The sequence below is a fragment of the Oncorhynchus nerka genome, linkage group LG9b (assembly GCF_034236695.1).
Source record: "Oncorhynchus nerka isolate Pitt River linkage group LG9b, Oner_Uvic_2.0, whole genome shotgun sequence".
Taxonomy (NCBI): Eukaryota; Metazoa; Chordata; class Actinopteri; order Salmoniformes; family Salmonidae; genus Oncorhynchus; species Oncorhynchus nerka.
Genome location: NC_088424.1, coordinates 12,814,591 through 12,829,296, shown reverse-complemented (window position 1 = coordinate 12,829,296; position 14,706 = coordinate 12,814,591). Strand labels below are relative to the sequence as shown.

Below are 14,706 nucleotides of genomic sequence, written 5' to 3'. Positions count from 1 at the left end.
AACGGACAAAAGCAGGCCATTGCTAAACTCTTGCCCCCCACTTGCTAACAACGTCAAAGTGGGGTTGAAATGCGCTCAGATTACGCATGACATCATGAAACACTAATCCCGTCTATTTGCCAAAGCGAGTGGTCACCCTTGTTTTATTTTTTTTATGTTTCCCGGATCTCCAACTCAACCGTCATGAAAAAAAGGACAGGGTTGTCTAAGTTGTAAAGCCTTAACATTTCAGTCTGTGCTTGAAAGCCTGAACGATGCAATCATCTGAAGCGATTATTTCATGAACGTCTTTCCAGATACCGTAGTTCTTCTGTGGCCACCAACGTTTATTGTATTACCTCTAACCATTATGTTCTCTTACTATGCTCTATAAGTGTTGTGGAAAAGTCCAAGGGAATGTACTATAGAAGCCTGGTAAAGCGGTGTAAACTCCCAAAAAAACAACCGTGGAACTTCCAAAAGAGCTTGGCTTTTATTTTCGATCATCCTAAAACAGCTGGAGACATACAGTACACATTTAGAACAATTACAGCAGAAGAGGTGGAGAGACCGTGCACTGAGTGGTCGAGCCACGGTTGGACGGTCGGACCGGTTGGTCTCTCCTGACCGTGGAGCTGTGGATCCAGCTCGATATACAGTCACGTAACAGGAGCTGCCTTTGGGGGGGTCGTAGTGTTACTGAGCGGTTACTGAGCGGTTTGCGCCCGACGCCCAGGGTATTATAGCACCTTTGGTGGGAGTTGGTCTGGCTCCCAGGGTTTTGGGCTTGGGGCAAAAGGGGGTAGAGAGGTGGAGGGGGTGGAAGGTCTTGGGTTAGGGGAGAAGATAGGCATGAGGTTCTGGAGGTGGTTAAGGAGGAAGGAGAGATTGGGGGACAATTCTAGCCTGGTCTCATCTGTATGTGCTTTAGGGAACCCCTCTCTGCAACGTTCGTTTCTTATCATTCCAAACGTGTACAGGTAACTCCCAAAATAACGGAAACACTTGAGTAAATGAGGGTTCTGGAGGCTCCGTTGTGGTGTAGGGTACATTTTCCTGGCATGGTTTATGTCCACTCAACCCCTTAGAGGGCAAGGTAAACGCCAACCTATGGTGATAACCTTCAACCTATGGTGAATAATTTCTACCCAGATGGGAGTGGATGACAATGCCCCCATCCACAGGGCACAAGTGGTCACTGAATGGTTTGATGAGCATGAAAACGATGTAAAACATATGCCATGGCCGTCTCAGTCACCAGATCTCAACCCATTTGAACACTTATGGGAGATTCTTGAGCGCCGCCTGAGACAGCGTTTTCCACCACCATCAAAAAAACACCAAATTATGGAATTTCTCATGGAAGAATGGTGTCACATCCCTCTAATAGAGTTCCAGACACTTGTAGAATCTATGCTAAGGTGCATTGAAGCTGTTCTGGCAGCTCGTGGTGGCCCAACGCCCTATTAAGACACTTTATGTTGGCGTTTCCATTATTTTGGCAGTTACCCGTAGCTTTGGCATGAAAACAAGTCCGAGTTGGCTACAGGCCATATAACTTCTGGAACCAGGCTATAGGACAAGTGTACAATCTAAAGGAAAAGAGTCCAGGGCACAGTGCAAGGTGTCCTGTATGGGGACTGTCTTCACATTCTGTGGGGGGCCATTGTGAGTGCGAGCCCCTGGCCTGTGGCCCCTGGCCCTTACGGGGCCTTGCCCTTACAGGACTGGCAGCAGGCCTTCCTGTAGTACCAGTGTGTACACAGCTTCACCTTCAGCACCAGGGCACAGTTGGCCGTAGCCTTGTCCTGACACACCTCTTCAACTGGGGAGAGAAGAGGGGGGACAATATTACAGTGGCCATTTTGACAGACAGACAGTTAGGCAGACAGACAGCGTTCTTCCTACCTGGGGCCTCTGTGGGACAGGCCTGCACCTCACACGTCTGCCCGGCCTCAGGTTTGAGGGCAGAATCACAGCTGTGTCCTAGCTCCTCCCCCTGGTAGCACTTCACCTCCCGAACGTGCACCCCGCTGCCACATGTCTTACTGCACTGTGATGGGAGGAGAAGAAAGGCAATGACATTACTCACACACAGGAACAAAAAGTGACAAGCGTCCACATGTTGTGTTGTGCTTGGAGAAGGGAGAGAGTGAGAGAATCACACAAACCCTGCAGTGAGTCTTTCACATCTACTACTAAACTATACTGATAGAATTGTCTAAATAACAGTGGAATGAGCTAGAGGAGACTGCCCTAGACAGAGTGCGATGGATAGGAGTCATTGATGGTCCTAAAGTAAGTGAGTAACAGTGACAGTGGTTGGATTGCTCTAATGACATGTACCTGAGACCAGGAAGTGGTGAACCACTTGGAGCAGGGCCTCTCAAAGCAGGCGGAGCTCTCCTCGGGTTTGAGGGCGGAGTCACACGTCTGCCCGTGGAACTCCTTGAACACGCCGTCCTCCAGGCCGGAACACACCACCTGCCGCGTTTTCACCCCCCGCCCACAGGTGGTGTTACACTGGTGGTACAGAGGGAGAGAGGAGAGGAAGATTGTTACAGCCACAGCTTCTCTGTCATCTTTACATGTAGTTCCTTTGTGGATCACGCATTTCAGACAGTGGTACATGCAGGTAAGAAAGGAAGAATGTTACGCCCAAAACATCCGTAGTCATCCGTAGTCCCGCATGCATTTTTTTTCACATCTTTTTTTTTTAAATTAAGTTTTGTCCTTGCTTGTAAGGCCTGGACTTGTTTGTTGCGTTATTCCCATGACAATGTTTGTTTAACGCGGCTACGACAATGTTTGTCAAGCGTATTGAATGAAACGGAATGGAAATAGAAGTGGCTGAAGCTGAACTCGCGGTGAACTCTCAAATGAAAGATCTGACTTGCACTGGGAGGCTGTTGTGACCGCCCTGCTAGGCAAGTCTTCCTTCCCCATAAAGCTACAGCACACACTCGCCTGTTCCCACTCCTGCTCTACCCAGTGCGCCGGGCAGTTCTTGTCCCCACAGGGGTACACGGCCAGGGGCTTGAGGTCCAGGTCGCACTGGCCGTCAGAGATCACGTTGCCGTTGCTGTTCTTGCACGCCACGTAGCGCGTCATCCTGCCCTCGCCACAGGCCCCTGAACACTTAGAGAGTACACAGACAGCCGGGGGGGGGGATGAGGGAGGGAGGGACAGTAAGGAAGAGTAAGAAGACGTATGAGAGAGACAATACGCGATGACAGGGAAATAAAGGGAGGGAAACAAAGGGACAAGGAGGGAGAGCGTATTCAAGATCAAGAGGAGCTGTGATTTCCTATCAATGATATATCATCAAAGTACAATGTCAAGATTCTTTATCGGCCCATATCGTTGCTCCCAAGGCCCAAGAACATGACGATCTGAGAGTAGTTGATGAACCTGTACAGGTAAAGGAGTTTCTTCCTGACCACGTGAATACCCCTGGGGAAAACCCCTGGGTGTTAGCTGTGCCTAGGCTAAGACCTTCGTGCAGCTGAGGGTGTTTAACTCACAGGGCCCCAGTCCGAAACGGTCCACCTGCGGTCACAGGGCGGTCCCTCGCACTCCTTCTCACTGAGTGGCCGCGAGGATTCGTTACACAGGCGCGTCTCCATGGAGCAGCGCACCTCCCGACTCCTCAAACCACGTCCCCCACAACGAGCGGAACACTGGAAAAGAAGAAACGATCACACCGCCCTCCATCAATGCTCAGAGAACACTCACTATTAATGATCCTTCACTCCGGAGTGATTTTTATTTAACTAGGGCAAGTCGGTTAAAAACAAATTCTTACTTACAATGACAGCCTAGGAACAGTGGGTTAACTGGCCTAGGAACAGTGGGTTAACTGGTCTAGGAACAGTGGGTTAACTGCCTTGTTCAGAGGCAGAACGACAGATTTTTACCTGGTCAGCTCGGGGATTTGATCTTGCAACCTTTCAGTTACTGGCCCAACGCTCTAACCGCTAGGCTAACTGCTGCCCTTCTAACCACTAGGCTACCTGCCGCCCCTCTAACCACTAGACTACCCTGCCGCCCCTCTAACCACTAGGCTACCTGCTGTCCGTGATCCAGCGATGAAGTATGATAGCTAACATTATACAACTTCATATAGTTCCTACTGTTACCCAGAACACATATTTGAAGATCTATTTCTATCTTAAAGATTCCTTGTCGGATACACAATAAAAAATTAAAAAAACACACACACACACCTCAGACCAGTCAGAGACTTCCCACTGTGGGCCACAGCCTTTGCTCTTGCAGGCCTTGCGTGCCATTGGTTTCTGCAGCTCTGCAGCCACACACAGCTCGTCATACACGGAGCTGTCGAAGCCTGGCGCCATCATCTTCCAGCAGCGCACCGTACGGAACTGGTAACCCTCGCCGCACGTCCTCGAACACTCACTCCACCGACTGGTCTCCCACCTAGAAGACCCAGTCAGCCCAAGTACAAACGGTTAGTATAAGGCTTTAGCTCCGCCGGCTAACGCAATCTTATGGCATGCAGGGCAACCAGGTTCGACCTCCAGTCGGTCGCAATTGTACTGGAGAAAAGTTTCTTATTTGTGTGAAGGGAATGGCAGACTGAATGCCAACAGGCACATTGATTCAAAGGAGCTGCAAAACCCAGTCATTATTCTGAAACCATCAGGTCCTAGCCAACGGAAGACAATGCAGAATGCTATTTACTGGTCCACGAGGACCCCAACCTGATGTGGCAGTGGAACTGATCATATGGGATATCTAACCTTGGTGGACACTCCTTCCCGGTGCAGAACTCGTGTGTGGGTTCAGGTCTGGTCACAGCGTCACAGTAAGTCTCGTCCACCTCAGAGCCGTCATACCGGACACACAGGGCGTAGGACGTACTGATACCTGGGCAAGGAAACGTAGACTACCATGACCAATATAATACCGAAACTCACACCGCTGTTGAACAGTCAGGGTTAAACAAAACATCCCAGTGAACATGTATCCTTTACGTTAAGTTGGTTAATGAGACTAAAGTATATTTAGTGAGAGGTATGATCAACGTGGAGAGAAGAGACACTAAGTGATTTGCCAGTACGGGTGCGTGTCTATGTTTGTGTAACGTGTGTGAGAATATGTGTATACAGTGTGTGTACAATGTGGGGGGTGTATGTGTGTGTGTGTGTGTGTGTGTGTCTGTGTACACTGTGTGTGTGTGGTGTGGCTGGTAGCTGCACCTGTGGTACATGTTGAACTGCAGGGTGCATACGCAGATACCTTCCATCTGTACATGTCAGCAAGGCTGATGTCACGGTCAAGCAATCCCACCTCAAACTCATTGCTGCTGGAACGCATTGGGAGAGAGGGAGGAAGAAGGACAAAACCCGGAGAACGGGAGGAAGAGATCGAGGGAGAGGGAGAAAGGTGATTGAATGTCTGAATTGAACCAAATTGAACCTAGCAATGTATCTACTTAATATAAAGGTAGGTACCATCGGGGGGAAAGCATGTCATGGTTATTCAATATGACAAAGGCAAAGGGCCAACAAATAACATCAAACTAAAGTGCATATAATGCGGCAGACCCTCCTCACCCCCCCACCCCTCCACTAAGGCCGCTCACCTCTCTGTGTCGGGGGCCTGTACCGGCTCTACCTGGTGGAGGTTGACGAGGTTGGAACTCTCTGTCCCGTTGGGCTCTGGTTCGAAAAGGAGTCCATAGGGGGCGTTGTCCTCAGCTGTGGCCTCGTGGAGGTTGAGGCTGCCTGGGTAGATCTCCAGCTGGGCCAGGCTGTTGTCCAGGGAGGAGCTGGTGTTGAGTTCCAGGAGAGGGCAGAGGTTGGAGCCATCCTGGCAGGGTTGTCTGAGGCCTCCTGGCTCAGAGACCAGGTCCAGGAACAGGCTCCTGTGGAGGGGCTTGGAAGGTTGGTGGGTGCCGTTGGGACCAGGAGAGTCGCCATCGATCAAGTTTGAGTCTGTCCCTTGTAAAATATTGTAAAATACATAGAAATGATTTCAAATCTCATTAAAATTTCTACAGAACATTCCCATCACAAAAGGGCATCAAAACTGTTTGCTGATATCCCGCAATAATATACTTCGAAGAAACTTCCCAACTAAAAGTGACAGACTACCGCCCAATGTCCTTGTTCGTTACAGATACGACAATGCATGTACATTTGAAAGTCAAAACTCTCTGTAAAATAGTCAAGTGGATACACAGCCCAGATATCAACTTCATACTCAAGACTCACTGTAGTTAGCAGGTGCAGGATGTCCCTGGTCTCCTAGCTTATTCTCCAGGTTGTTGTGGTGGATCTCACTGGCCGGTCTGAACACCAGCATGGCTGGTGGTTGACTGAGGTTGAGAGGAGCCTGTAGTTCCCACACAAGACCTTCATGGTCATGATCCAGGTCATGGTCGACCTCCGGGGGGTTGTCCGGGACCCGAACACCACTGTGGTTTCCCAGCTTCCCATAGTCCTCGCTGGCCTCAATCTCATTGTCATTGAAGGAGAGTTCAGTGGCGTTGGCCATTTTTTCTTTGGCCACCGGGGGCCATGGTTCTGGGACCGCTGGTTCGACAACGGACAGTGCTCGTATCTGGACCTCCTCTGGAGGCGAGGCTACTGGGGTTGTTGTGCGGGCTTCTGGGGTGCGAGGTACGGTGTACTCGTATGTGATGTGGGGCATCTTTCCGTTCAGGTTGTAGTACTTGTATAAAAAGGGTAAGAGGCCTTTCAATCACACTACAACAAAGCCAACATGTCAATTGTCTATTTGAGGAATCACTGGAAAACATGCCCTAGTTACCTACAGACAGTACATACCTAAATACCTACCATGACGTTTAGCCCCTGGTCAGTGGGTCCTTGGGCGATGATGTACTCAAATCCATCTGATAAGAGGTTAGCGGGTCTCCTGTACTTGAAGACTGTGCCAGCAACACGGAAGTTACGGGGATTGTCGATAATTGTGTTCCCATTGAAAAAGAAGTGTCCTGCTTCATCGGATAGGGCTGGAGGAAAGCAATATGATCTTATGGACAACAGCTGTAACAACTTTCTCGCTAAATTCATTTTGTTTTAGATTTATTCCACGAACCCAGACACAAGTTTTGATTGGATAGGGCCTATGGTAATCGCACGGAAATCAACAACAGCTCATATTTCTTAATTCTAGTAACTATGAAGGTTGTTCTGCTCCAAAACATGTTCCGCTTGTTAAGTTTCAAAATTTCTAGTTACTGTATCCCAATACAATTCAATACAACATGATCTGAATCTTACCCAGTATATTTTCGGTTTTCCGTCTCTCAATGATCTGGATGTCGGTGGCACCAACAGGAATGTTGGTGATAAACACATAACCTGATTCAAAGGGGGAAAAAAACAAGATCACCCACTTTAGTTGTGCCATGGAGTGACATGGAGGTTAGGGCTCTTTGATTTTATAGATGCTTAGAAGGGCACTTAAAAAGGTAGGATATGCTGTATAACCTCTTGGTACTACTTAAGATATACCTAACTGTGTGCTCCCTTTCCGGTGAGATCCAGACACTCTGTAGCAGGAGCTGCCATTCCCGCCACACACACCGCACATATCTACCGTTTTACTGGAGTAAAGCTTCCCGTCACAACCCACCGTCTGTAGTACAGGGCAGCCAGGGGAGAGAAGAGAAGAAAGTCCTCATGAGTTTGGGATCCTTTTCCTAACCCTGTGACCTGACCAGGAAAAACTAGGTATATTGTTTGGCAGATGCTTTGAACCAAACGAGACTCAAGTGTCTAATCAGGTTTTAAAAAATCTCCTGGCAACAACTCATTACAGACCTAGGTCCAAAGGGCATTGATTGACATTGCTTGGCAGATGCTTTGAACCAAAGGAGACTCAAGCGGTTGATCAAGGGAAAAAAGTGTATGGTCCTAATAGCGATCCCTGTGGCGCACCTGACACTGGCCCTCGATGCAGACGCCCTGGTAGATGCCGTCCCGGCAGTAGGTTCCGTCGTGGGCCGGGACCAGCAGCTGCCTCTCCCCTGTGGTGCTGGTGCACTGTAGGTCACACGGCTTGTTGGAGATACTGATGTAGTCATCTGGGACAGGAAGTGACCGAGAACAACTTAAAGAAATGTTCAGATACTCTTAAGTTCGTTAAGGCTGTTTTGACACTAGCTACAAAAGCCAGTCCCCGAGGTTATCGTCTAGAACGGAGATTTGATTAGAAAGGGATTGAGAAATTCACTCAAATGCGATTAGATATGAATGAGAATGTTTTTAATTTGTCATGTCTATATGTCATTTACCCAGAAACCGAGACATAATAGTCTGAGTTTAAAGATGACATAAGCCTTGGACTGGGGCCTTAAAGCATGATGCAAGACGTTCTATGGAAAGGTACTTGTTCCCTGATTCTGGCAGGCAACAGCCAAGCGAGGCAGACAAAAGAATGAAAGACAAAGAGACAAATGAAGGAGTAATCATGAGAGAGAGAAAAAAATGAACATCAAATGAATGCAACTAGGCAAAAGCTTGAGAGAGCGAGAGGGGGAGAAATAGAAGGAGAGCGAGAGGGGGAGAAATAGAAGGTGCATCCCAGTAACAGCTTCTATCTCCTGAAGCATGCACATGTTCATTACTTCCCAGAAATCTAAAAGCATAGGATTGGTGGAGGCATGGGCTAGTGGGAGTCTTCACCATATTTCTTATACCAGTCATTTCCTTTTCGAATCAGTGAAGGTGAACAACCGCACACGTCTATAGGAAGGAGAGATAATTGGGACTGAGCAAAATAGCGTTTTAGAGAACGAAAACCACCTATGACTAATTCATTGCTTACCTGGATAGAGGGGCACCCACTCGTAGTGTCTCCTGCCGAAGGCTTTGGCGTTGAACTGGGAGCACTGCTGCTGCTTGAAGCTAACACTGGTACTGACACAGGGCTGGGGAGAAAGACGAGAACAGCAGGATGAGACAAGAGTAAACCAAGTCTCAGAAACAAATGGAAGTAGAGTAGGCAAGGCATGTTTTTGGACCGTGACACTGAAACATCTTCAGTCTAAAGGGTCATATTCCCCATTAACAGGGCAGTCCGCAGTTGAAAACAATTACAACGGGTCACCCTGCCTCTGTTTAGGTAAAAAGCTGAGGGATGGGCCTGGAGAAATGTAAACAATCTTAAATGCATACAGTAGACTGAGCTATTGATGCAAGGACTGACCATCCAAGATATCAAAATGACAGTTTTGAGCATATTTGGAGGCTATAGAGAGTTTGATTACATGTATAATGTTTCCAAACATTGGAGTAAAATAAGCATATATTTTGGGTTACGATAGGTTACGACAGTTAAACTTAGCTCATCTGGAAGTTATAAGCTACCTGTATATTCTTCAGGAATCTATTAGTATAGTCCAAAAAGTATATAGCAACTGCAGATTGCCCCTTTCCAAAGGGTGCTGAATCAATGTAAACGTAATTCATTAGAAATTGGTTAGGGCAATGGTGCATAAGCTAATGGATGCCTAGCAAAAACTGTTGTTGAGACTCAGTTGATACTCCCAAAATGAGAGGAGAAAATTCAATTCATGGTTTTGGTGTAAAAGCATACCTGAAATGGACATAGCTGATACTGCTTCGGAGATCCGACACAGAAGGAGCTGTTGATGTTCTGTGTGGCAGTGAGTCTGGAGAGAAAGGGTTTTAAACATACTTATCTGGCATGAGCAGACGCAATGTGATATTACAATAAAGATACCTTAGTTTGAACCTTGTTATTAAGGGTCTTACAGTGCACTCCTTAAGATTTGTAAAGTGGAAGTGGCCTCAAAGGTTCACGATAAGCTCAAGTTATACATTAGGTACATGGAAGAAAAAGGTGAGTTACTCTAGTATCTCCACTGTGGTAATCTCTTTAAGGAGTCAGCCCTTCATGTTTAGCCTACTTTTCTAACATGAGATAGACACATCTAGCTCTCACAGTCTGAGCCCCACCTAGACTCCAGATGTTGAACGTTCCCAGGCTTTTTCAGAGCTTTCCCCAACACTCCTTCCACTCCTCCCCTCCAGATGTGGGTCTCCTCTTCTCTCTCTCTCTCTAACACACCCTTTCCATCTCCCCTCTTTCGTTCCCTTGTTCTCTTTCCCTCTCTCCCTGTCTCTCTCTTTGTCTTCATTCACCCACCCACCCCCCACCCTCTCTCTCTCTCTCTCTTTACTCACATCTCCCTCTTTCTCTCTCTCTCTCCCCACCCCCCTTCACCCTCCCCAAACCCCCACACCACACAGGGGGAGTGTTAATGGGCGCCAGGTGGAACAGCTCAAAGTCAAACCCTGGTGCTTATCTGGGGAGGAATCTCCCCCTAAATGGCCCAGCGCCTGACTAAAAGCCCTTTTATAAATATGGCTGTCACTCTGGCCAGACTGGCCCGTGTCATGTGGAACCGCTGACCGGCGGGATTGATGTTCATTCCACAGGACATTCCTCGGACCGCAAGAGGGTGCCCCGGAGGTTATTTGTCGGGGGGGCACGTCTCGTTCCCTCTCTCTTTCTCTCTCTCTTTATTTAGTTCCCTCTCTCTTTCTCTCTCTCTTTCTCGACCTCCTATTCTTTCAAAGGAAAACTGGTGGGGTCAAAACCTATACTTTACATCTAAGCCATAAGGAAATATGACGTTTTGTATTTGTCTCCCTAGAAACTGTTAATCCACATAACTGTCAAGTTAATGAAAACCCCAATCCACCTTCCATTTAACAAGCCCAGTTCTCAAACAAATCCATCAGCATTATTCCTTGATCACTCCACAAACAAAACACATATACATGTTATATGTTATAGTACGTGTTATGTCACACACACACCAACAGCAGGGGCAGTCAGGCAGGATTGAACATAGACACTTCAGACCGGAGGTCATTGAGCCCCCAATTACCAGGCATTTAAATGAACTCTGGAGTCAAACCCGCTGATGAGGACTGACACCCCCCAGTATGAGAAGTGGGTTCAGTTCAGGGTCAAACTGTGTGTGTGTGTCTGTGTGTGTGTGTGTGTTTGTGTGTTAGCAGCACTGCAGCCTGTCAGTCCTGGTCAGACCACTGCTGGGAGACATTTCCGGAACACTTGGAAGTAAGTGTGTGTTGTAATGCCTACATTAGGCTGTCATAAGTGTAATGGTGTAAAGAGTGTCATAACAGTTTGTGACAGCAGGAAACAGGAAGCGTTTTATAAGTCTTGATTGGTTGACTCTGTGATGGTTGAACCTCAATTTCCAGGCTTCCTGAATGAGCCTTTGGAGTATGGTAGAATTGAATTGGAGTTCATTTTGGTAGCTGTCATCATAGCTAGCATGTTGTGGGAAATATTGTCACTCTTACAGAAATCTCATACAGTGTGTTATAACTCAAAAACAAATGTAAGTGTTGGGTCTAAATTTTCCTCCAGGAGAGTATTCCACAAACAACATTAATGAGTTGGCACGCTACTTTTCTAAACTTTTTTTCAACCAATTTGAGTAGCCATAATGATTAGCAGCCTGACTCCTTGGTCCCACTGGCCTAGTTAATTCTAGCATTGGGTTGGCTCTCTACTGCCTAAAGACCATAGCAGGCAGTGGCAGCTTCAGAGAAGTGCTGGTTAGTTAGGTTCCCAAGTTTTGCCTTTATTTTCTGACCAGGAAAAACTGGTTGTAGAGATAATGTACGGCCCCGCACACGATTGCGCCGGCACATACCTTTTTGTTAGGCAACGTTTCAACCCAAGAGTGGATCTTCGTCAGGTCAGTGATGGTGTATCTTTACCTCTGCTGCAGACAGTGTCGTTCTTGAGAGCGCACCCCTCCTCCACAGGTCCTGGAGCAGGTGGACCAGCTGCTCCACTCTCCCCACCACTGGGCCACCTCGTCGGGCTGCTGTCCCCGGATCTGGTACCTCTGGCTGTGCCGGCTCTGCCGCTGGACCTCCTCCCTCCCGTCACTACTGTCCTGGCAGAGACAGAGTATTTTACATGTGTATTACACTGTATGCACATGTGTGCGCGCGCGGGTGCTTGCTGCGTGTGTATGTCCGTCTCGATGTGGTTTAGGTTGTCCAGAACCGTTTTGTCTCTTCTTCTCTCTCCCCATAAGGAAGGCATAAGGGACAGTTGTGTTGTTTCCTATATGTGTCGGGAAAAGCCCTGTAGCTCTAACAGTAGGGTTGCTGTGCAGACTGCAGTTGGCAGCAGCAGCTGGCCGGACTGTTCCATTAAACCCCGAGCGGGTACGGAAAACGAAAAGACCGAAAATCACTTTAGGTGGCCTTCGCACAAGATTCCCATTGTAAGTGTTCCGTCTGTGTGTAGGAGGAAGGGCAGCAAGCAACGCAGTAACATGATTGACTTTGCTATGCTTCTCTCTGTTCCTGAAGTGTGTCCTCCCTCCATGAATAAGCACACACTGGGGAGTGTTTCCCTAAACCATTCGGTGAACACATTGCGACCACTTATGGTGCTCTGGTACACTTTCCACCGGACAAACCTGTTAACACGTGTTTGGATACACTGACTGGAGCAGAGTCCAAAAAGGCTGCCACTACCTCCTGGGGTATGCATTAAAACCTATAGACATTCAGAGTTTATTCCAAGTGGTGAAAGATGCAGGGGTAATACAGAAAGCAGAAACCTAACCAAAACCTGTAATCCATTTAGGAGGGAGAGAGAGGGGGAAGGAGAGAGAGAGAGGCGAGGGGGGAGAGAGAGAGAAAGAGACTAAAATTCAAAACAGAGCTGGTGGTTGGCTATGAATATCTTTTCTTTACAGAGGTAGAGACAGGCCAAGACTTTTAAGAGCATTACTGTGCTTTTGATGAGTTAGAGAGGTGGATGAGAGACTGGAGGGAGGAGGAGGAAGAGAAGGAAGGAGGGAGGGGGAATGGAGACAGAGGGAGGATTGAGGGCTGCTAAAAACGAGTGCTAGATGAAAGGGCCAGTGACTGTCTGTGAGTAACTGAAGCTGACTCCTGTTGTCTAGACTTCAGGTTAATCGTAGCCCTCTAAACCTGACCATTAGAGTGCATTAACAGCACACAGACACTGCCATGGCTGGCCACACTGTTCTAGGGCCTAGGATTTCTTCCCAATGATTAATGTTTCACACTCAATAGCTCTCAAGAGTAGAAACTCTGTTTATAGAACCTATATTCATCTGCACATTTTGAATGATTTGCAGACATTTTTTGTTTGTATTTTTAGTTTGCCTTGTAATTTTAGTTTTATAATTTTGGGAAGACTTGTGTTTGCATATTTTGCTGGTCTATAGTCTATATGACAGTCATATAGATTTCACAACACGCTCATTTTACATCACCACAAATTTGAAAACAAGAACTGGTAATGAAAAAAAAATAATAATAATTGCTCAAATCACAAAACATGAGCAAAAATCCGAAAAGACTGATAGGTCTGTAACTCAACTAGGGGGACTAGATGCTTGTCCAAACAAGAATGTGCAAGCCCCATGTGTTTTTCTGAATGCCCTCTGGATATCTAGGAATCTAAATAGACTATTTACTTTTTTAAACGTTTTAATGCTCCAGGCTCTCAAACAATGGACCTCCCGGGAAGTACAAATTAGTATACTTTTGGAGGCTGCGGCGAACGGCGTCCGGTGAGAGGGGGGGGGGGGGGCTAATTGTTAATGGGACAGTTGTATTACAATGTTACTGGAGTTAAGCGGGTCAGCTGCTGCCGCGACCGGGCACCGGTCAGGTGGATGCCATGTGGATGATTCAAGAGCCTGGGTTGTTATGCATACATCAATAATGGACATGAACCCTTGAAAATGGAAAACCATATCGTTGAAAAATGCTGTTTTCACGTATGTAGACGGTTTGAAGCTTGTCTGTAAAATGTTCCCGTAACTTTTTTTTTCATAAACTGTATTATAACATAGTTCCCTGATGTTGGTTAGTGGTAAACGAGCCGCGGCTACTTTGTTAGCCCATGGGATCCTCTTGTAATATCCCATGCCTCCAGATGACCTCCCTTCAATTTGAACTGAAGTACAATCCAGTACCGTATCCTTCCTCGTCTTCCGTCCCTGCCTCATTAGTTTTAGTCCAGTGGACCACGAAGCTCTCTAATAATGTGCAGCTACTTCAACAGCTTCGGGAAATGCCAGGCAGGCAGAAATAAAGGCTCCAGCTGGGGCTTTGATCTTAAAGCATAAAGAGTCTAGAAAATGAGTTCGGCATGAAACGGATAGCGGAAAAGAAGGCGCAAAACCTAGACTTCACTAATAGCCCACAGTACCGAATGGATTGAAATTGTTGCAGGCAAGCATGGGTTAGAAGGCTATTCCAGAAAACAGCGTAATCTCTTGCCATTTGAATGCTTTCACACAAATACCGGCATACACGAGCAGACAATTTGCGTTGAGAACAAGGATGTTTGAAGCGCACGCCTTTATGGATAAGATTTTATTTTTTTAAACAATTTTTGAATGAAAAGTATGCGATTTACCTTAATGTTGCTGGTGGATGCTCTCTCAAAAGTTCCGAATATGAAGACAGCGCTGTGAATAAGAATAATACCGAATCTTGCGCTCCAAAAACAGTACATGGTTCATTTAGGAACAAGGAGACCTCGCCCCCCCAACCTTAACCACAGCTTGAAAGGGAGGCTCGCACTAAGAGGTCTATTGGGAAGAAAATCCTTGATGCTTTCTTTAATGGCTTTACAACCTGCTGGCCCGAAGGGAAAAGGGGGTTG

The 14,706-nt window shown here is 47.1% G+C and overlaps 1 protein-coding gene across 1 annotated transcript; it reads right to left on the bottom strand.

Annotated features, from left to right (window-relative positions):
• Window positions 1–449: 449 nt before the first annotated feature.
• Window positions 450–14,706, bottom strand: si:ch211-267e7.3 (ADAMTS-like protein 2). The gene is made up of 18 exons (XM_029643320.2): window positions 14,458–14,706; window positions 11,760–11,941; window positions 9,574–9,649; window positions 8,803–8,905; window positions 7,914–8,059; window positions 7,488–7,611; window positions 7,254–7,334; window positions 6,807–6,982; window positions 6,219–6,678; window positions 5,588–5,945; window positions 5,202–5,308; window positions 4,743–4,869; window positions 4,206–4,419; window positions 3,504–3,659; window positions 2,947–3,117; window positions 2,326–2,502; window positions 1,888–2,032; window positions 450–1,804 (listed from the first exon to the last, which is right to left on the bottom strand). The coding sequence occupies exons 1-18, from the start codon at window positions 14,554–14,556 to the stop codon at window positions 1,683–1,685; spliced, it is 3,024 nt and encodes a 1,007-aa protein (XP_029499180.2). The 5' UTR covers window positions 14,557–14,706; the 3' UTR covers window positions 450–1,682.

Excerpts from the sequence above, each read along its gene's own strand:
- si:ch211-267e7.3 (XM_029643320.2), bottom strand. The coding sequence starts at position 14,556 with ATGTACTGTTTTTGGAGCGCAAGATTCGGTATTATTCTTATTCACAGC. Across the intron at positions 5,309-5,587 it reads CAGGCCCCCGACACAGAGAG|CAGCAATGAGTTTGAGGTGG; the intron begins GTGAGCGGCCTT and ends AATGCGTTCCAG. Across the intron at positions 1,805-1,887 it reads CTGTCCCACAGAGGCCCCAG|TTGAAGAGGTGTGTCAGGAC; the intron begins GTAGGAAGAACG and ends TTCTCTCCCCAG.